The sequence below is a fragment of the Haemaphysalis longicornis genome, unplaced genomic scaffold (assembly GCF_048455015.1).
Source record: "Haemaphysalis longicornis isolate Haplotype H1 unplaced genomic scaffold, Haemaphysalis longicornis Haplotype H1 scaffold_29, whole genome shotgun sequence".
Taxonomy (NCBI): Eukaryota; Metazoa; Arthropoda; class Arachnida; order Ixodida; family Ixodidae; genus Haemaphysalis; species Haemaphysalis longicornis.
Genome location: NW_027526331.1, coordinates 952,524 through 975,493, shown reverse-complemented (window position 1 = coordinate 975,493; position 22,970 = coordinate 952,524). Strand labels below are relative to the sequence as shown.

Here is a 22,970-nt window from a genome sequence, read left to right as displayed (position 1 = left end):
TAAGACTGCTTTTAACTGTGGAATACAACGAGGCAAACAATGCTTCGTTCCCCGCATTTCACTTCGCGTGTGCATCTTACTTTAATAGATACCGTGTATGACGACGATGATGATGATGATCGATGATTGCTATTGGTTTTCCCTTTGTAGCGGGGCGATGACGTGTCATTTTACCAAAAAGGACCAATATGCCTATGTTTTATACTCTTGGTTTAATACTAGCGCTGCTTAGGGCAGGCACAAAAAGCTCATTAGGCAAAAAATAATTTTTTTTCCGTTACAGGTGGTAACTGTCCTAGGAAATATTCCCCTCTCTGCGTTTTGTCCACCAGCATTCTAATCTTCTTTTCGTCGCGTCGAGAGCCTTGAAGTTTACTTCCTCTGTGCTACCTTTAAATCCTAGGGCCTCTTGAAGCCGAATATTTCCCTCGCGTAGATTTGGATAGATACCCTGGCATTCTAACACTATGTGCCGCATAGTTTCTGTTTCTTTTCCGTAGACCACGCATACCCCATCATTTTGGGAATACTTCCCCACAAAGCTCTTAGTTCGCAAGCAACCTGCTCTAGCCTCAAAAAGCAAAGCACTGCCCTGGGAATTATCGTAGAAATTTTTTTTCTGATGTTCAGTTTCTCAGCCCTGTACATCTCTAACGACATTTTAGAATCCATTTTTTCCCTCCATTTATTCGTTTCAATCTACCTTGCCCCTTTTTTGGTTACCTTGGCTGTTTTTGATCCTCCACTGTTCTTTGCGTATTTCGTCGTTAGCCTTCTAGTCTCCCTTAACCACTGCGTGTCTACGCTTTTCAAGTATAGGTACCCAAAAACCTTAACTGCCCACCTTCGTTGATCCATTGCTCTCAACCTCCTCTCAAAACATATTTCACTCTGCGCTTCTCGAACTTCAAACGACGCCCAGCCCATATCTCCCTGCACTGCTTCGTTAGTTGTTTTTCCATGCGCGGCTAAGGCCAAACGGCCTACTGTTCTCTGGTTCACTTCAAGGCCTGATAGAACGTCTGATTTTAAGCAGAGTACAGCATTCGCAAACGTGAGACCCGGAACCATTACTCCTTTCCACATTCCTCTTACTACTTCATATCTGTTATACCCCCACAGAGCTCTATGCTTCATTATAGCTGCGTTTCGCTTTCCCTTACCCTTAAGTTGCTCCTAGTGAGTTCTTAAGTAGTTATCCCCTTCGTTTACCCACACTCCCAAATATTTATATTCCTTCACTGTGGGTAATTCTCCATGCTGGATAGACACTGCGTCAGTGGTAGTGTCATTGAAAACCATTATTCCCGTTTTTTCTGCGCTAAAATTTAAACCGGGGTTGGTGGGTTCCTGGTCGCTAATACTAGAGCAGCGCCCCTTACACATGACCCGTGGACAATCATGACGGCTGCGGCCGGGCGGGACCGGGAATCGTGCGGCTCTATTCCGCCGCCTGTGCACGTGGCCTGCGCTTCGGTGGTTATGACGTCATGGGCGTCGGCGGGGTCGATACCACGGCTACAGTGTACTAGAACCACGGCTGTAGCAGTGGAGACCATGGCGGAACATGCGTGGTAGGTGCGGTGACCGCGGTAACCGCGGCTGCGCAATTGTGTCGGCGTAGTGTAGGGGGCGCTGCTCTAGCATGACGTCAAGTATGACGTATGATCCAAGACATCCAAGATAAACAAAAAAAAGAGGAAAGGCAGACAGAAACGAATGAATGGAGGAAAAAAATGAAAGCTAAAACTTCGTTAGAGATGTACAGGGCTGACAAATTAGACATCAGAAAGGAAAATTACTACGATAATTCCAAATTTGCTTTTTGAGGCTAGAGCAGGTTGCTTGCGAACTAAGAGCTTTGTGGGGAAGTATTCACAAAATGATGGGGTATGTGTGGGCTGCGGAAAAGAAACCGAAACTATGCGGCACATAGTGTTAGAATGCGAGGGTATCCATCCAAATCTAGAGGGAAATATTTGGCTTACATGAAGCCTTAGGATTTAAGGGTAGCACAGAAGCAGTTCTTCAAGGCTGTCGAGGCGACGAAAAGGAGATTAGAAGGCTGGTGGACGAAAAACAGAGAGGGGAATATTGACTAGTACAGCTACCACCTGTAACAGAAAAAATAAGTATTTTGTGCCTAATAAGTTTTTTTGCCTGCCCTATGAGCAGAGCTCGTATTAAATGAAAAGTGTGAAACATAGGTATACTAGTTTCTTTTTCATTTTTTGGGGTAAGATGGCACGTCATCAACCCCGCTACAAAGGGGATATCACTATCGATCATCATCATCGTCTTCGTCGTCATACACGGTATCTATTGAAGTAGAGTGAACTAGAATAATCAGTATATTATCTCTACGAGAATAACTAAAGTGAGATGCACGCGTTAGGGCCATTAGAGCTCTGCTAGAAACTGGAAGCGACGAGACGCACGATCGCGATGCTGTTAAGCAATTGATGAATCACCGCCATCAGCAGGTGTAATAGCTTTGTAGCTTCGCTGCAGACAGCCACTTTCACAAGCCGGGATGGCACATCGAGTTGTTTTTATGAAGTCGAAAAATAAAAGCTCCCTTGTGTTACATCGGCGCACGTAAAAGATTCTCAGGCACACCACCAGAAGCCCTGCAACGGCGCGCCCCATAGCCTAAGGGAAGCTTCGGTGCGCAAATCTTCCAGAACTTTGTCTCTTCTCATTTAAGGCATTTGTGGGAAGCTCATAGATGTCAACACTTTTTAATTCAATAAAACTCTTGGGCCCATCCGAAGTAAAGCATATCTGGCTCACAGAGACTCTAGGTGTATCACTTAATAAAAAGAAATCACCGATAATCACAAATCATCACTAATCACAAAATTTGAGCGGAGCTGTTTCGTAGCTTTGATTTTGCAATATATTGAGGCAACCAATTTGAGAGGGACATGCATGCATGTAGTCACAAGGCGTTTTTTTTTCTATTGAGATTAGTTGCTCTGTAGCGCCGCTGACGTGAACACATGTTAGTAGTGCAGCCAATTTAAAATCAAACTTAGAGTTGCGCGATTGCGTAGTTAATGGGCTAGAGATCGCAGGAGAAATTTCGCATGAGTGACGTGTGGGCGCGTTTCACAGCGGTCACCGCGCACACAGAGCTCTTACCAGCGAACAGACGACGGTGCACTACACTGGTACCATGTGTTAGCGAGTAGCCGCAGACGCCTTCCTCTCATGAGCGCACTGTAATACCCTGTTGGGTGCGCTCCTCCTCTACTTTTTTCGTCACGCTTAAGCTAGCTCCTGTTTTATTTAAGTCCCCGAATTGATTAAATAAGAAAATCTAGAGAAAAGCTTCGGAGTTCAGAAACAGCACCCGCAAGCTCTCGCGGGCTCTCTAATTTAAAATTAGCGAAAAGGGCCCCTGGTACTCAAGGAACTTTGCTCAACTAGAGAGAAAAAAAAAAAAAAAAACTTCAGAGACAAAATCGCGAAAAAATACACACTGGCACATCAAATTTCATGCACTCATAATTCCCTATGCGTCCCTTATAAGGTATATCCTCAAACAGATTGGTGCAGCCTTAAAAGACAAACAAACAAACAAACAAACAAAAAAAAACAAATGTCTGGCCGCGCTTGCTATGGCACTTTACTTCAGTCCGTATGTGTATGTACCATACAAGTTGGAATATAGCCACCCCCTTGCCTTGTGGATGTGAAACGGGAGAAAAAGACCTAAGCACTTGTTTTGTCTCAGATTACTCGTTAGAACTGTTTGAAATGTTCCGGATGACTACTTCTGTCTGGTGGCTCATATTGAAAATAGGCGCACAAAAAAAATGTTGACAAAGAAGGAAATACACAGGACGATGCGCTTTTGGATCCGACGCGCCTAACTTTGTCCTGTTAAACTTATGTTCAGTCTGGCTGTCTCCCACACAGCAAGTCGTCCGCAGTGCAGCCCGGGAAACTGCTTATGGAGCACTTTTAAGTGCGAATGCACTTCTTAAGCGAGCCTGAAGCGTCCGCCGCCGTCCGCATAGCAACAGCTGCGGGTGCGCGCGCTCCTCGTCTTCCTTGGCAACGGGGGGAGATGGGCGCGCGCTGCCTGGCCGCTGACATGGCACATACCCACGTGGGGGATTGGCCAGGAATCTCCTCGTCTTCCTTGGCAACGGGGGGAGATGGGCGCGCGCTGCCTGGCCGCTGACATGGCAAATACCCACGTGGGGGATTGGCCAGGAATCTCCTCGTCTTCCTTGGCAACGGGGGGAGATGGGCGCGCGCTGCCTGGCCGCTGACATGGCACATACCCACGTGGGGGATTGGCCAGGAATCGGGCGTGAGAAGGGCCAATTCACCCGCTTAAAGGAGTACTGACACGAAATTTCAAAGCTGAGATCCGCTCTAGCAATCAAGTACAACGACAACACAAATAGGTGTCTGTGAATAAATGCATCTTTCTTTCTTTGTAGTTGTGTGTGTGTGTGTGTGTGTGTGATCTCTCTTTCGCAAACATTACCGAACCGCGCAAATTCAACTCCTGCATTCGCACTTTCACATTCTTCCCCTCGGGTAAATGCGGGGAATTTTTTTAAGCACTCACAAGACCATGTCATCAGTAAGCGAGTGCCAAGCATGGCACGCCCATGCGCAGACCGTCCCGATCTTGCAAGTGGCCAGCAAGCATATTGGGGATGTCGCCAGCCATCTATTCACAGAGACGTCTCATGATTCTCGCAGACAAATGTCGCCACCTTATCCTTCAGACCCAGGTGCACAACGCGGCGTCCTCAAAACAAGGTCTTCCGGGCACCAGGTGCCTCAACTTATCTTGAGCAAGAAAAAAATAGCACGCATACACTCCAAACAAAAATATGCCAGGACATCTCAACGGACGTGAAACCTGGGAAAGGGCGAAGCATGCAGTGTATAAGTGTATTCTTGGCGCCTTGGTGTTTTTGCCAACGGAGATGAAACTGTTGGGGGGTACAGGTATACAGCTTTGCTGTAAGAGTCTCTTGTCTTTTGAAGCATGAAGCCCTCTAGCGCGAAGCGTAAATGAGTGTCCTGGTGCTTTTACGCATTCTAGAGTGAGGTGCAAACAATATTCCGGGCGTTTTAGTACCGCGAGTGCATGAAACAATTATGACAATGATTACGACGACAAGAGACGCCAACAGCCCCAGCCCCTAAAGTGCCACGCCCCTAAAATGATAACGCGTCTGATTTCGATGTTGGTGGTGCCTTTGCGATTTGGATGGGCTGGATGGGCTGCCTGGTTGCAAATATTAAGCCAATGACCGGCATATACGTCAAGGGGAGACTTTTCAGCAAACTTTTTGGCAAAAAAATCTCGACCTATATTGCGACTTTTACGGCAACTAAGCTCCAACCCAGAAACCAAGCCTCCACACATGCTTCAATACGATAACATCTGGTGGTATTACAGGGTGGGAAAAGTGGCATCTACAGCCCCCAACTGCGCGGCAGCAGAGCAGCCCAAAAGCATAGAGGCTGAAACGCAGTAACGAGTTTTTTTTTTCTTTCGCAGCTGCTGCAATTCTTGACAAGCAGGCAATTTGTGGACCCGGGGAGATAGGTGCTGCCACAATGAGAGATGTGACAGCACTGGTACACTTTTGCTTTGCGAGCAGAGCATCTAAACACCGCTGAAGCATCTCTCATATTTCCCCTTCCCCCATGCTCTGTTAGTGTTGCCTAGACATGCATACCAAAGTTAAAAACATTGAAAAAAGAAGAAAGCTCAGATTTAGCACTTTTAAGCCTTGTTAGCGCAAGTGAAAGCAAAAACTATGCACACGTTTGGTGAACGTTTACCTTTGCTTGAGTTTCTCAGCCTGCTGTCTTCCTATACCTATTGGACGGTTGGATCCATCCTTTCGCTTGCACTGGTAGACTCACACAGACCAAGCTGGTGTGCCATTGATGGAGAGACCAAGCGTTGGCAAAGCAGCCATTCAACCCCCCCCTTGTAACTCATACCGCACCTGCTAGGCTCCGAGCAACTAAAGCAATAAGAAAGGTGCAGCTTGTGTGTGAGTGCCTGAAGGTCAAATGTGACATGATGAATGACCTTGAAAGATGTAGCATGGCAGAACAATCACTCTTAAAGGAGTATTGACACCAATTTTCGGTGTTCATATTATTGCCCGGTTCGCTTCCTTTACTCAACAGAATACCCTGGCTGAAATATGAGCGGCCTGCGACGCAAAGAACACACCTCAATTGCATCTCATTTATTGCACCGACGGAACAGCACGCAGAGCGGCACTCAGCAAATGGACATCAGCGCGACATCATCCTGTGATAGCCAAAAGCTGTGACGCGCCAGCGCTTGTCAAAAACTCGCGACGTCACTTCACGTGCACGGCCCCGCGAGCGGCGAGTGGGCGCCGGCGCATTCACAAACGGGTGCACGTAGCCAGAGCTACAGGCATAACCGCTGCCCAGAGAGGCACTGTTGGCAAAAATAAAGTTCCACACACGAAAAAGGAAGTGATAATATAGCTCGGAATTGCAACAGAAGTCGCCATCAGGACTTTTATTGAAAGCTGTTACTGAATTTCCGCCGCAATGGTAGGCCTAACACCTTCAGGCAGCTCAGCCATTCAGCTCCGGCGGCGGCGCGGTCGAAACATCGCCCCCACCGGCCTCCGCAGTGTTTTGACATCCACACAAAGCGGTGAGGTCATGCCGGGATTGTCTCGTATGCGCCTTTCGGGATGAAAGCGCGGGAATTTGAAAACAAACGATTTTTAGGCCGTTCAATGTAATTAATTATCGCGCGCTGAAGTATTTAAAGTGCTGTTTCGGGTTCGCCAGACCGTCAAGCATCGATAAAAGCAATAAAAGTGGAACATAAAATTTTCGTTCAATACTCCTTTTAAAAACAAATCTTGGGCCATCTCCGCTAATGTGAAATCTGATGAGGGGTGAAGCATGCAGTGTATAAGTGTATTCTTGCGCCTTGGCATTTTTGCCAACGGAAATGAAACCGTTGTGGGGTAGAGGTACACAGGTTAGCTGTAAAAGTGTCTTGTTTTTGAAGCACAAAGCTCTCTAAGAGAGTGCGAGGCGTAACCAAGTGTTCCGGTGTTTTTTAATACGCGTTACGTTAAAGCGCGAGGCGCGAACGAGTTTCCCACTGTTTTAGTACCATGATTACGTGACAGGAATGACGATTACGACGACGACAAAAATTACAGGAGACGCCAACAGCCCCAGCCCCTAAGAGGCTTCACACCTAAAAAAAAGGGGGGGGGGACGAATTTGTCATAGGGAATTTGTCATAACCCCATCATCCACAAGGAACAGAAAGCACAGCTGTTGCGCTGGCCTTGGAGCAAATCCTCAAGGTTGTTCAGGCACACTACAAGGCAGTGCCACAGTGCAAGAAGAAGAAGAACGAGACAGTGAGCACAAGGAGATGCGTTGTGATGATCGTCCACTCGCCTCCTCCTCCAGCAGTCTTTAATTAGCAATAGCCTGAGTAGTAGTAGTATAGCGTTAGGGTGTTCTTCAGAAGAGCCTGTACGAGGGCGGGTAGCGCACCAGCAGGCTCCGCTCCAGGTGTCGACTACAGTGCTCCCATCCTAGTAACTCGTACACCTGCGAGGCAAGGGAGAAACGTCCCCTTTCCTGTCACAGCAGGTTCAGTAAAATTGTTTAAAGGAGCCATGAAGAGAAAATACAACTTTGTTTAATTTGAAAGAACGGAATTCAGTATCTCACTCAGCTCCATTACAGCCACAAAAGATGTTTTTTTAATGAAAAAAAAAGCTAGAATTATTTAACAACTTTCAAATTTTGCGCCACAGTGACGTGTTATGAGCAAGAATGACGTCACACGGGCCAACAATAAAGCATAATTTTCAGTGCGTTAACTGCACGTTAGCATTCAAGTGATGCGGTCAAATGGAACTAGAGGCCCCATTACAGACGTCCAGTCATGCCGTCGCGACAGGTCAGTTAGGCGGCTGCCAATCGCACAAACAAGGTTCCGTGATGTCATAGAAAACTTGCAGGAAATTGGCTACGGGGTCGCAACTGCTTCACACATTTTCTTTCATATCTCTGTTATTTGTTCGAAGATTGTGATGATATTGGCATCATTGTTATCGGGACTAAGCAGTCTTTCTAATAAACCCAACTTGTATTTTGTCTTCATGGCTCCTTTCATGGAGCCATGGCTCCTTCATGGCTCCTTAAGGGGGGACACTGCTCTTAAAACAGCTTCCTTCAATTGTGAAGTAAACCCTGTAAAACTTGTCAGCCTTGCTGTTTTTTCCCACTGACTTCAAATATAGCATTATCTTTTGAGAAAGTCAATTAGTTTCTAAGATAATTAGAGATAATTAACCGTCTTTGGGAGAACAATCGACAAAACAGTGTTGGTCGTAAAGCTGTAATCTCTATATTTTCCAATACTATGAACCCTCGTGAATGCAATAAGAGAATCGCTTTTTTGATGCACCACTTGGAACTAATTTTACAGCTCATCAAACGTTGGTGTTTGAAATGGGCATTCAAAACGGTTCCTTGCCACAGGTGCCACCAAAGTTCAATGAGCTGTAAAATTAGTTCCAAGCGGTGCATCAAAAAACAACTTTCTTATTGCATTCACCAGGGTTCATAGTATTGAAAAGTAGTACAAAGATTACAGTCTTATGACCAACACTGTCTTGTCAATTGTTCCTCCAAAAATGGTTAATTATCTCGAATTATCTTGGTAACTAATTAATTGGCTCAAAAATTAATGCCATATTTGACATCGGCGGGAAAAAAACAGCAACAGTGACAAGTTTCGCAGAGTTTACTTAACAAGTGAAGGAACCCACAGTACGAGCAGTGTCCCCTTTAAATTTAAGCCAAAGCATTAGTTTGAATCAAAAGAACGAAAACCCAGCACCCGTAGAACACAAATGGTGCACCAAATGGCATAAAAAATGGCCTACGGCTCAAGAAATGAAAGAAAACATGGAAGAATGATTCAACACAAATTATGCACAGGCAAGAGACCGTTCCAAATTACTAAAAATTCTGGATTGGCTCATACACGTCGACACTGTTCAGAGCAAAGGAAATCAATGACATGTGAGGCAAAATATGAGTACAATACTGAGAGCACCAGTGCTCTTTAATTAAGGATACACGTTACACGGTTTTCACAACACCAAGCGAAAGAAAAACATAAAAGAAAGAAGGAAATAGAAACACGTTGATGGAGTTGGGGAGAGCGGAGGTAAAAGCGAACACAAAAACACAAACATGCCATGCACCACCCTAGGAATGAAAAAATTGAACATTGCCGCGAAACATGCATTGGGTTTGTTTATTTATGTTTTGTTTTTGCAGTCTGGCTGCGCAGGGCTGTGTTATTTTTGTGATCCGTGGGGCAAGTGAAGCCTGTGTTCCACTCTATTTTATTATGCCGCATGTGTTATCGCCTTTGATAGGAAAAGTGGTTTGAACTAACGCCACCAGCATAGAATAATTTTCTTTGACCTACAGTGTTCTGGATGTAATTCGACGGTTTGAGAAACACTTGCGCGGCCTGCAGAGCAGACGCCGCGGTATTTGATTCGCTGACACTCATCTGCGCACGTCACTTTGTTGACTGCTGCTTCGCCGCCTGTGTATTCTTCGAGTTGCTAGGGAAGCACAAGTTCGCTCCAATAGAATTGTTTTTCCTTCACGACAGCTGCGTCGTCTTTGGCTACGTGACAATACGATCAAGGTAACAAAACAGGTAGCCCAAGCGGGGGAAAAGGGACAAAGCGATAGCAAGGCTTCGCTCTCACGAACATTTCATGCATGCAACACAATTTCTCTAGCAATGTGGCTCCATTTTTACCCCAATGTTGACTGCAGTCAGTGCAGTCTTTATTCGCATCCTTCCCAAGTGCAACTAAAGTGTAACACCAGTGAAGCTCCGCAGCCAAACACGCTTTTACACCCCAGCCACCGTAGCCCTGGCCTGCACTGATATGCATAAAGCTCCATTGGAAAAAAAAAAGGGTGGGGGGGGGAAGGGGTGCACAGCTTGCCCTAGTGGTGCGAGGCTGGAGAAACAGCAGAGCTGGTGGCCCCTCTCCCTTCGTCGGAGACCTGGCTGTTGCACTTCACATGGATTTCCAAACTCGCCGCTGAAACTTCTCCATGACTGGCAGGCCCGGATCGTTTTGTCGCAGCCTCTGACATCTCTCGCAAAGAAAGGACCGCGCTAGAACCCGCAGAGCACCAACTGTGCTCTCCACTTCCGGCACTCCTCCCGTGAACTGGCGAGTAGAAGAGCACGCAAGAGATCACGCCCCGAATGCCGGGCAGAGTGTTCTCAAAGGCCGAGCTGGCCGATGCCGAGTGTTCCTCACGAGGCACACGCTCACGTGCGCTCGGCTGGGCTGAGTTTTCTGGCAACTCTTCTTGGCAGAACTAAAAGCCTAAACAGCTCTGCTGTTAAAAAAAAAAAAAAAAAAAAAAACAGAGAGAGAGAGAGAGAGAGAGGGGGAATACCTGTAGGAGCCTCCGCTCGACCTCCTTGCTGGGCTTCTCGTCGAGCAGCCGCAACAGCAGCCGTGCCGCCCTCCCGTGCTGCTTCAGGGCCAGGGCGTGCTTCTCGACAAAGGGGGCCACCTGGGAGGGAGGGAAGGCGTGCCTCCATTATACATGCTACGGGGCACCACACAAGACAGAAAGCCCACTGCCCACTGGGCTGGCTAAATGTCATTCGCACAGACTGAGTGCGGCTAGCGAGACGGGAGCACAGCCAAAGTCAGTGAAAGCGCCAGCGTGTGAAGTTTGGGCAAGTTGGTTTTCCATATTCTTGAAAACACGGAAAACAAGAGCAAGAAAGAGAGTGAGGCACACAGGCACTGCGTCTCACCCTCCCTCTCGTCCTTGCTTTTTGTGCGCTGAGCTCTGAATCCAAGAATACCGTCAAAGCGATCAGGGGAAGCAGGACTAGGTGTGCACCGGGGTTCACCCCGAAAATTCGTGGAAGGTGGAAATTTGGAGAATGTGAAAGGCAAGAAGTTTAGGAATTTCAAATTGTCATGGTAAAAAACAAAACAACTCTGGTCAAACAGTGGGCACACCACTGTGTTGCCACAGCGTGGTGGAAAGTGGAAGCTCTTAAACAACACAAGAAATCGATAAGCACGCAGCTGGCAATCGTTGAGACTTCGAAGCCACTTGTTTCAGACTTTTTTTCCATAACCAGGCGGCGGGAGATGCGGCCCACTACCACTGGCATTGCTCCCGAACAGTAACCGCTTCTAGTTCCTCAGGCGCACATTCTGAACGATCAGCTGGGGCAGTGGGTGGTTTACTGAAAGCAGTGGGTGGGATTTCCGTTGCCGCTCCCCATGGGGAGAACGCTGGCGTGCTTTTAAAGTTTTGAACAACTCAGAGTGTCTACTACAGCTTGGGTGGGTGGACAAGCTTCAACGCTTCTTCCCAATAGCAGACAGCAGGCTGACCTTGGGGTCGTTGGGGTCAGCCCACTTGAGGAGCTCCGAGTAGACACGGTTCAGGTCAGCCACCGAGGGGCCCTCTTCGTCGGCTGCCGCTGTCGTGGTGGTGGCCACCGCGGGGGGCGCTGCCTCAGTGGCCGCCTCCGTGGCGGGTGCCGAGGGGCTCTGTGGCCGGTCATCCCCCGATCCCTGGCCAGCCTGCTTGGACAGGAAGATCTCGCACAGGGCGGCCCCCTTGCGCATCAGGGCCTCCACCACCTGTCCCTTCTGCTTCTCCTGCCTGAAATACGGGGCAGTAGTGGTGAGATCATGTTTCACCCATTCTGCTGAGAGTTTCAGCACCCCCTCCCCTCCTCCCCCGAAGAAGAAACCGAACATTGTGATAATACCTGAACAAGAATTGCATTGATGTGGAATGGAAAGTGGTTCATCGAGGAAAGAATTCTGTGTATTCCTTTTAATGGGCAATCGATAAATACCCAAGTGGTCAAAATTAATCTGGAGCCCTCCACTACGTTGCACCTCACAGGGCAGGTGTAGCTTTGCTGTGTGAAGCTCTCAAAGCTGGAAAAACTTGCAAGCGCACTGCTCCCCCCCCCCCCCCCCCCCCCCCCCCCCAATCCCCGTGCACAACCTCTCCAAGACAGTGGCAGCGGAAAGCAGAGTAACATGGCCAACACGCACTGCTTGTTGTTCTGGGTGTCCTTCTTGTCGGTGCGTGCGCCCAGCGAGGCCAGCAGCTCCAGGGTGTCCATGGCCGCCAGCGCCTCGTCCGCCAGGCCCACCATGTCCCACAGGTACTTGGTGCGCTCCTGCAGCCATCAAGAAGGGACATCGGTCAACAGCAATGCACTGATGTCACCAAACACTTATCGTCAAAGCTGACGACATGCACGGGTTCAACAAAAAGGCTCTCTGAGAAAGTGATGGCAGCCACAATAAGGCGTCATTCACACAGCCGTTTTGCACCCCTTCATGTCACCGTCACGTCGCCGTCTTCCATTATGGGCGACAGTTTCTCAGGCGAAGACAGTGTGACGACGACGGGAAGCTGAGCTCTATGTTTCCGTTCCATCAACGCGACGGGACCGCGGTCCGCGGTAAACCAGCCAATCAGAAAACTTAAATTTTCTGCGAAAATCTAAGCCATTATTAATTTTTGCGTTACAGCAATTAGAGTAAAACCTCGTTACAAGAGACACTCAAGGGAACCAAGAAACATGTCGCTTGTACCCAAGGTCTCTTGTACACAATGTTGCTAACATGGTGAACATGGGAAAACCAACCAAACTGTCTCCATTCAAGTGTCTCTTATAGCCAAGTGTCCCTTGTAATGGGGTTCTACTGTATAGTCCCCTTGTATTTGTATACATCACGACATTTTATCTACTTTTCAGATTAAGCTAGCTCAATTCTAAGCTAAACTGATCACTAGGCAACTGACCCTGTACTCTGATGGAGAGTTCCAGTACGAACGCTACTCCGTTACGTCTCCGTCGCGGTTTTTTGGACTGACATGTCGTGGCGGAGAAGGTGACGGCTGTGTGAATGAGGCCTAACACAGCCACACTGCACAAGAAAGGCTTGAGCAGGCCCTGAGCAGGAGTTGGGTTCAGGGCCTGCTTTGTTTCGACTGAACGTTTATAGCGGACTTCCGCGGGGCCGGCACCCGATGTGCTTTTTCTTTGTTTATTTTGGCAACAAAACTATTATGCCTGGCAACGTTGCTGGCAGCTGGGCCGTTGGCGCAGCCAAGCCAAGCCAGTGCCAGTGGCTTTTTTTTTTTTTTTTGTGCGACCAGCGGCATGAGCGGCAGGGTAGCTGATTTCACTGTCGGATAAATTAAGCGTAATTAACGCTGTTGAACATGGGTGAAAAACAGGCTGACATCGCCAGAAGTTCAGGCCTGTCTAAGCTTCAAGAACAAGGCCGCTGCCGATAAATGCGACTCCGGTGAGATTGAAAACAGGGCTATCGAATACTCGAAGTGGTGCACTCGGAGGAGAGTCTGCCCTCGTCAGTTTTTCTATGTAATAAAAAACTCTGGTTGAGTGAAATTCGGCTTTTATTATTCCCACGTATGCATCGTTCCCGTTCCGTTCGGTGAAAAATAGTAAGAAATGCCTCAAGTAGGGGGGTTGTTCCCCATCCATTGTGTGCAATCTGCCGGAAACCGTGCGCAGTCTGGTCTAACTTTCGATTTTACAGCTGACCGTCATCAGATTATTTCATTACAGCTGTTTCAATGACCAGACTAAAATCGTTAAAAATGTGGAAGCTGCCTTGGGGGAATGTCAGGCAGCGATCCGATTCGTTTGACGAACGGTTTCGGGAAAACCTGCCTCGTCGTGAGGGGATTTAAAAGAGCCTAGCTAATTCAGATGGCCACGACTGATGTTTTATAGCTGGTTAATAATTGCGCCTAGTTATATTCTTGCTTTATTTGCTCAGCTTATTTGCTTTATTTGCTCAGCTTGACCGCATGCGCAAGGCCTTTTCGAAGTGCCGGGGCTAAGCTTTGGAAACGGTGTTTACACGATTCTTTGCCCTCGCGGGAACACTGTGCAGAGGTGCTGCAGGCGTGTAGAAAGAACAAAGTGTATGTACTATGCATATGCAATATCGGTCAAAGTACCCACTTTAGGGCTCATACTCCTCCCCCCCCCCCCTCGTCGGATACTGCATACTTCGGCTACAGCGGATGTTTTTTTCCGGATTCAGAGGGTCCGTTGTAATGGGCGTAGACTGTATTCGTTGAAAAGTTTAGCTGTCAATTTTTTCGCTTGGCAACACTGAAAACGGCCACGGACATGGCACGGCTTGTGCCACTGTGCCCGCCCGCCGAAGAAAAGAAAAAAGAGAAAAAGGGAAAAAAAAAAAAAAAACAGTGGCGTACATCGTCTGCCCAGATTCAACCCGATTCTCAACGGTGGTGCCAACAGAGATGTTATTAATCGCACTCACATTGGAGTTGAGGCATTACTTTGCGTTTGGGGCGTAGAGTTTGGAACGTCCAATACAAATCATGTGCTTAGCCCGGACAAGTACCGCCATCCCGCGGAGTCCGACGTAACCAGTGATGGCGCACTTGCATTGTTGCCTGCATGCGTGCCTCGCCAGTGAATACAAGCAATAGCTACCGAGCCATTGCAGCGGGTCTGGAGCCACACGCTGCACAACCGACCAATCTAACAACAAATGCTTTGCCACCAAATGGCAAGGCCAACCAAAAATGCATGTTTCGCCACCAACTGAAACTGTTCCGGCCACTGACCTTGTCGGTGTCTAGGGCCTGGATGCGTGCGAGCAGCAGGGGCACGTGCTTGGCGTGCTGCTGCTTCAGCTCCTCGTACAGGTCACTCGACGACTTGCCCTGCAGCCTGCACGGACAGGGAGGCCCTTCCTATTAGTAAGTCAGTGAGACGACGCAGTCCGCATAGCGAGACGGGACAGAGAAGTTGACACCGATGCAGGTTTTTCTGCCAGCAGGAACAGCAAGCTAGTGTACAGGCATGGACGGGCAAAGTTGAAACAACGAAACGGTGGCCGAGAGGCACCATTTTAAGTGCAGAGCACTTAAGAGGCTCGCCTTGTCATCGTAGCTCGCTCGCTGGACCCAGGTAGACTCACGTGGCATTCCGTCGTCGTGGCGTAACCTAGAGGCTTCGAAAGCCAATGGTTTAAATAGTCGTGAGCATTCAAAACTCGTGAACCGCTTGCGCTTGTCACACATCTCCCCACGGTTTAGCACAAAGAAAACTGCATGTACATTTGAGGCACAATATACGCAATTAACCAGCAGCACCCGCATTCATTTAGTTAGGAACGCTCATTGGGTTGGTGTTTGCGATAGTAAGTGAGAAAAAAAAAGCCGGCACTTATGGGTGGAAAGGCAAGCACAAAAAGAACAGAACTCCCGCGGGCGCAGTTTCAGGCAGTGGGCGCACGAGCAATACATGCAAGGTGGGAAATTTGAATTGCATTGGGTGGTAGCAGTGAGCAGACAACGGTCCTGCAGCCCATTATTGCGAATCACTGCTTTGCACTTCCGACAGCTTTCACACTGAGTGGAACGGCTGTAATTTTTTGTGTAACCGGCTGAATCTCGCACCTTCCCATCCAAGTGTGAAGTACAGTAGAGCAAATGCTTATGGCAATCATTACAGTTCTACTGCCACAAACCCTTGAATACACACTGTCCCCGACTTGATTTCCAATAAGCCATACATTTTCACATTATTACTTACTAGACAGAAGTCTTTCGCTGCAATTGCATACCATCGCAGGCCGCAGCCATAGCAGCTAGCACCGTTCCTCTCCCAACCTGACTTGGTTAGCCACTTGGCCTCTTGAATCCAAAATAAACAAAAAAGGGTAACATCTGTTTTCTTGTACATCTTGCATGAAACAAATTATCCCTGACAAATAAATCTCTTCGAGCTAAACTAGTCTACTGATAAAACAACTATAAGTAATCTTATACAATAATATCATTCTCTTTTCCCAGCCACAGCCAATTGTTGAGCCTATTTATGAGCCATGCCAAGGACGATGGGAACGTTCCTACCTGATATCATAGAATTTCGTACTGATACACACTAGAGGGAAATCTGGCGCTGCAGTTGCGGGTCGTTGTGGGTGCCTCCATCGCAGCTAGCGACGTTCCTCGCCTACTTGGCTTGGCTGGCCACAAGGCTTCTGTTTTGTCTCAAAGCCAAAATCAAAAAAAAAAAAAAAGGGCAACATCTAATGATCTTTTTCTTGTTCATCCTGCATGAAGCTTCTAAATAATCCCTGCCAAATAAATCTTTTTTGGAGCTTCAACTTAACAATAGCAAAACAAATTTGATTAATCTTTCACAGTAATAGTATTGTTGCCTTTTGCAGCCAGAGGCAACTTTCTGGCCTGTTCGTGAGCCATGCCAAGGACAAGTGGAACATGCCCGCCCAGTACACAACGGAATGCTCGCTGAAGCGTGGCTCCCCTAGACATATCAGTAAATATCAGTATCAAGCTCGATAGGTGATACAGTCAAACCTCGATATATCGAACACGGGTAAATCGCATTATTGCCATATCGAACACTTTCGGTATCACGCGGAAAATCACATGCATTTTTAATTTTTTATTTCGAACTGGGACGGACATGAAATGGGTATATCGAACTCCTCCACCCCAGACTGCCCAGACCGCTCGCGCTGTGTTGACAGGCGGCGAGCTATCCCGCAGTACCCTCGAGGATAGCGGGGGCGCGATGGGCGTTCCCGACTGCTGCGCATCAGTTGCACCGAAGCAGAATTGGACGGTGCAAAAGAAGAATGCGAGCTTGAAGAAACCTGGGGCCAGATGGAGCGCTTTGTTGGTGCTGAGCCACGAAGCATATGCAGTGATGACTTTGTTGGTGGTGACGACAGCACCGGAACGACGGCGGAGTTGACGGATGTGGAGATCCTAGCGGAGGTTACTACTGAGCGCACAAACGAAGATGCTGCCGAGGTTGTACCCGCAAGCGCTGATAGTGCCCCGCTCCCGGCTTCGACCGAGGCTTCAGCGGTTTTGGCCCTACCGCACCGCTACTGCAGCACTATAGAAGGCACCGGCCTGTCGCTTGTGGAACGTTTGGACTATGTTGAGGAAGTCGTGTACAACACACCAGGCTACCCTGCTGCAGTACTTTAAAGCCAAAAGAATAAATACTTTGAAGCACCAAGTGAGTATTTACTGCACAGTTCATTCATTTATTGATTTGTACCAGTTTATGATGCGTTTTTTTACGTGATTTTATATATCGAATTCTGGTTATATCGAACTATTTCGCGGGCACCGCGCTGTTCGATATATCGAGGTTTCACTGTATACAAGACGCTGACTGAAGCCTGGCTAACCTACACACTGGTGCCAGATTTCCCTCTGGTATACATCGGTACGAAACCCTGGGCAACAACAAGGCCACAAATGTGGTGGACGAAAGGGAGCACCCACTTGGGTATCCAGAAGACCTTGAGGTCCCTGAGGGCGTCCTGGTACTCCTGGTCCAGGTTCTTCTCCTCGGCCGAATTCTTGGTGCACGAGGTGCAGGACGAGCTCTTCTTGGGAAGCTCGCCCACGTGGTACGTCAGAGGGTACACGGCCTGGTAGGCAGGGAAAGAAGGGAGTCACTGCTTTGCAGGTGTTGCAGAGAGAGGCAGCGTCACTTCAGGTGCGTTCAGTTCAGCCCACACCTGCAGAACCGGCTCGCACCAATTCTGCCATCGTGAAGAACTGGAGCAATACCTGCTTACATCTTTTTTTTTTTGTCTGCTCCCACCCCTTATCGGATGGGAGTGCAGTTAAGTGAATCCTGGGCTTATCTGCACTACTGATTACGTATTCGAATCGTGGAGCACTGCACTGTGTGGAATCGGCTTACATGTTGCAGGTGAGTCAAACGCAACTATAACAAGGCTGGTGGTTGCAAGAGTACAGTACTTAGATGCTGTAGAGCCCTTGCACAAGAGCAGTTGCAGAAATAGAGCAAGTGAAAGCTGTGGAGTTGTAGTGCAGGTGTCCCAGCAAGGGAATGCCGCTCAGGCAACAACTTATTGCCCTGCTTTTCTCATGTGCTAGCCTAAATACTGCTGCATGTGTCATTTTGGCGTACACCCAGAGTGCAGCCCAGCAAGAGGCATTTCGCATGAATTTAACTAAACAGCACACAAAGCCATCAGTCACACTCTATGTTCCCAATAAATGTAAAGTGTGCCTGCGGTTTACCTTTCTAACATTAGGAGGTGCCTCCAGAATTGTATTTCACAGTGCAGCTATGTAAGAGTAAAGCGAGAACAGTGAGAACCTATCTTTCCAGTGGGTACAGTCGTGTTATTTTCAAAAGAAAAGAAAAATGGCGAGGCACTTTTGTGAGTTGTTCTGTAAGGTAAAGTGAGTACTTTCTCCGCAGATAAGAGAAAAAATTTTGCAGGATTGCCACACCACGACGACCTCTTGTAGAACATTTGTTTGTTCTTTTGAATAATTACGACTCGAATTGGCAGGTGCAGCCCCAACTGTCCATTCACATGCAACTTTCCTGTGCAATTTGTAGCTGACTTCAAAGAACTGGTGCGAAGGGCTGTGCAAAGAAAGTGGCCCTGTTGAATTGCCTTTTTTCATCAAAAATGTGCGTAAATTAGCCAGGAAAGCTAACAACATGGCCTGCACACAGTACACTTTATTCTGGTACAGTAATTTAGCAATGTCTAAAACTATTTAAAGTGTCCCTGTAAGGTTTTGCTGGCAGAAGACTTCCCCGCCAACAGTCAAGCCCGCAACCAAGGCTCTCTCCAACCTTGAGCGGAGGCCAAAAAGGGGGGAGGAGGGCAGCACTCACCACTTTCTTGCCCTGCTCGTCCTTGGTGACCGTGACCGTGCCTGTCAGGAAGTGTCCCGCACTGCAGCCCTTGGGGAGCCTGCAGGGACAAGGCCTTGTGGACAACCGAGCAAGGACAGGGAGTGGGAGGGGGATTGCAAAAGCACAGAAAAAGATGCCACAACAACTGCCACAAGTGCTTGATAATAAATGCCTGTGGTCAGGAGGCCAACTTCACCAGTGCTCCGGCATCACTGCCTTTATGTCGTAAGGAAAGCGTACCTAACTTTCACTCATATAGCCTGCTCTAACAGTTGGCGAATCTTCAACAGTGAAGGTAGGGTGCGGGTAATGCGCACGGTTTACCTTGAAATGGAGCTTTGCCGCCACGTGGGCCGTGTTCTATCTTAGCCGGATCGCACGTCAAAAGCAAAAATAAAGCTGCCCACTCCCAAAGCGGTACAATCCAATTTTTATTGCGAGTGCGCCCACACTACCTTAAAAAAGTTGAGGTAAATGGTGCCGCAACTGGCACAAGCGAAGGGGCGACAACCCAGCAGCCATCTGCATGTAATCAGCTCTGTACATATGCCTTGCTGCAGAGAAGTGTGGCTTCCTGGCTGCATTTTCCTTCCGGCAATGCACTGTTCACACCCAGGATAGATGAACATGGTTTTGGTAACCACTGGTACCTCCTCCTTTTTTTTAAAAAGGCACAACACGACTGCATAGGGAGCATGCTTCGATGCCTGGGCAGGCCAAACCTTTCCACCCAGAATCCCTGCACACAGTATTCACCATTTTAAACAAGAAGGAACGAATGGGAGAGAGAGTGATGCAGAGAGGGAGGGAGAGAGAGCGAGAGCAGAGAGAGATACGGATAGAGGGAGACGGAATGATGGAGAGAGAGCGAAAGGAAAGGAGAGCGGGAGAGAGAGGGGGAGATAAAGTGAGACGAAAAATGAGTGAACAGAGAAAGATACGGAAAGAGGGAGACAAAATGAGAGGGAGACAAAATGAGAGAGAGAGAGAGAGAGAGAGAGAGAGAGAGAGAGAGAGAGAGAGAGAGAGAGAGAGAGAGAGAGAGAGAGAGAGAGAGAGAGAGAGAGAGAGAGAGAGAGAGAGAGAGAGAGAGAGAGAGAGAGAGAGACGCACTTGTCGCAGGGCAGGGGTGCGAGGAAGACGGGCACCTGTGCCCCCGGGCGGGCCACGAGGGGGGCGAACTTCTTGCCCGAGCCCAGCATGGCCTGGCCATGCGAGCGGTACGCGTCCAGCGTCAGGGCCGAGGCCAGCCGCTGGGACAGCTCCAGGGGCAGGTCCGAGAGGCGCTCCACCAGGGCGCTCTGCTCGTGGCGCACGTGCAGGCGCAGCACGTACTCGCCCTTCTCCAGCTTCGTTGAGTACTGCAGCACGGGGGACAACGGCGACCCTCAACACGCGTAAAGCAAACTGCACCACACGGGCACGGCCTGGAACACATTTTTCCACTGCATTCCCCTTCCGCACAGCAAGGTACCTGTTTTCACTGTGATATACATAAATACAGTTTAACTGGAATGTAATGAGCCTCTTTTTAACAAATTTCTGGATTCAACGATTTTTTTTTTCATTCCCCAATGCCACCTCCATAAAAGCAGAAGTACCCCAGACCTCCATTTCACGATAGTGGCACGGTGATTGACATTGGTGTAACGAATTCCCACCTGCGATCATTTAATATGTTCAGCTGCACTTTTAGTCAAAATTTGTGACCGCTAGGCGTAAGTTGTGTAACAAATAAAGGAAGCGGGCGGTCACGAGAGGAACTCATGCGATGACAGCAGGGAGAAAAGAACAGGCTAGGAAAGGCCCCGACATCACGTTTCTGACACCGCTCCTGCCATGTCGAGACGTCCACTGGGCACATTCTTAGGTTCTGCACTACCTCCATGTTGCTTCGCACGTTGTTACAAGAACGTTCGTGTCTCCTTCACTATATTGCGCGATTAACATTTTGCAGTGACTAGATCCACACTCACCGAGATCCTCAAACTCCCACCTATCATCAAAGTGCTGATCGTGGTTGGCATTGTGCCTCGCATACTCACCCTTGCACTTAGCGGTCTGTTTCCCTGTGAACTCGCGCGTTGCCTCAACCACAAAGAACTTAGTGTCAGGTATGACCATCCTTGGTGGTGTGACTGACATTGGCAAGTACCTTCTCTTTCCTCAATATCACCCTTGCCATCACCTACCACAATTTTCTCAAACGTTGCTTCAACCCTCTCGACACTGTTTCATTCTCCAGCTGACCTTGACGACTTTCCTGTTGCTATGAGGGCCAGGGTCTCAAGTCATCACAAATGCTGCAGTAGTGCCTAAGAACATTTCATTAAAAGTTGGTTCTTACAGGAGGATTTCCACAGCCCCACGAGTCCACAAATTGTTGTGCTTACAAGGACAAAGATTGGTGTGCCGTTTGCTCAACATTAAGGTGGGACACTGACTAGCCCTAAATGATGGCACATCAAGAAAAAAACAGGACAGAAGCTGAAGCAACACTCGCCATTTCTACCACTCGGTTCTCGCTCTCTTGGTGACATTTTATACTGCCAGTGTAACACATGGGAAGTTGTAACTTGCAATATGGCCACAAAAAGCTCTGCACTGACGCTATTACTCATGCAGGCATCCTTTGCAATACCACATCATCAGCAATACAAGTGGCCTCTTTTTTATTTGTCTACACAGAACAGTTCCGAGTAGTTTGCTGGTAGTGCAGGACTGCCCCTCCTGCAATAGAAATTCTATGCTGAAATGAAATATGGAGCTCCTCTGAAGCAGTTCGGAGCAGTCTAAAATGACAATTCAAAGAGATTGAAGGAGAAACCAAAACGTCTTTCATGTTGTCTGGACAGTTGGTGTACAGGAGGCATAAACAGAAGGTGGCTCCTCCTCACCCTGTTGGGGAAGGCGTCCCCGGAGGCCATCAGCTGCTTGTTGGCGTCGAAGATCATCCACAGCTGGGACTCGTACTCGGACTCGTACAGCAGCTCGGAGAGCAGGCCGCAGCTGGGCGTCACCTCGGTCGACTTGCTCTGGGCCGCCACGCAGGAAAGGAAGGTCACCCACATGTGGTCCCACATTGTCATATAATGGTTGCCCAGTTTTTTCTGCCCTCATTTTTGTAGTGTAGTATATGGCTAGCCTCCAGCGGTGGTCAATGTCTGTTCCCTTATGCATAGTGTGGTCATGGAACGAAATTTGCATCTCCAGTTTCTTGCGAATTCTCTGTGGCTCCCAATCTAACGCAGGCAACATGAAAGAAATCAGACTCAAATTGGCCGCTAAGACGACTATAATTACAGTTTGCTGTTAATAGATGGTTTACAGTCTGTTGTTAATACATGGTTGTCGATGGAGGCGGTATAGTTACAGAAAATGGCTATAACTCCTGTTTTAACAGAACTATCCCCAAACGAATTGTATGACAACTGGCTGCTAAGTTGAAAATATTGTGGAATTTCCGTCTGCTGTCAATACTCCGCCTTCTGCAGGAGGGAAACTGACAGAGCCATGTTTGTACACCAGAATAAAACTAGAGGCCTTCCAAGTGTCATTCAGTATAATGAACTAAGTATGCTCAACCGCAAATTGCAAACGAACATGTTTTGTTTCGTGCAATCCTTGGACTGTGTGCTGCTACTGTGTGCAGCTACTGTGTGCAGCTACGCAGTTTTAAAATTGTGTGCAGCTACTGTGAAGACTTCTTTTTGATAGAATGCATTTTTAGCGTTTCTGCATGTACTGTGTCGTAATATCAAGTTACTGCGATCGTCTACGGCATCACCAACCTCGCCAAGATGAAAACATATCCCGGCTGCATTTGTTATGCAAGGTGACAAGATCGTAAATTTTCGATAAAAGTGGGGGTGGGGGTCATTACGCGAGTATGTACGGTAGCCGATTGAGGTACAGCGCAACCACAGCTTCAATGCACGTCCTTCTTCCCAAAGTGCAAGGGTTGACAAGCTTTGAAAACCAAAGCCTACAAAACAGCAGGGGCCACATGTTCTTTTCCCACAACCCTGTACGAGACACAAGAAAGGGATGCAGGGTAGGGACCCTGTGTGGGTCTACCACAGTGCAGGCGTAAAACCAGTGTGGT

At 48.2% G+C, this 22,970-nt stretch overlaps 1 protein-coding gene across 1 annotated transcript in view; it reads right to left on the bottom strand.

The window, feature by feature from the left end:
• Positions 1-7,433: 7,433 nt before the first annotated feature.
• LOC144173109 (tripeptidyl-peptidase 2-like) overlaps positions 7,434-22,970 on the bottom strand; it is a 69,130-nt gene continuing 53,593 nt past the window's right edge. Inside the window, exons 21-29 of the mRNA XM_077701616.1 lie at positions 21,763-21,900; positions 19,979-20,226; positions 18,845-18,923; positions 17,461-17,609; positions 14,752-14,857; positions 12,162-12,289; positions 11,484-11,757; positions 10,519-10,638; positions 7,434-7,614 (exon numbers count right to left, since the gene is read on the bottom strand). Of these exons, the coding sequence (XP_077557742.1) occupies positions 7,525-7,614; positions 10,519-10,638; positions 11,484-11,757; positions 12,162-12,289; positions 14,752-14,857; positions 17,461-17,609; positions 18,845-18,923; positions 19,979-20,226; positions 21,763-21,900 (1,332 nt within the window). The 3' untranslated portion in view covers positions 7,434-7,524. The remainder of the gene's footprint in view (positions 7,615-10,518; positions 10,639-11,483; positions 11,758-12,161; positions 12,290-14,751; positions 14,858-17,460; positions 17,610-18,844; positions 18,924-19,978; positions 20,227-21,762; positions 21,901-22,970) is intronic.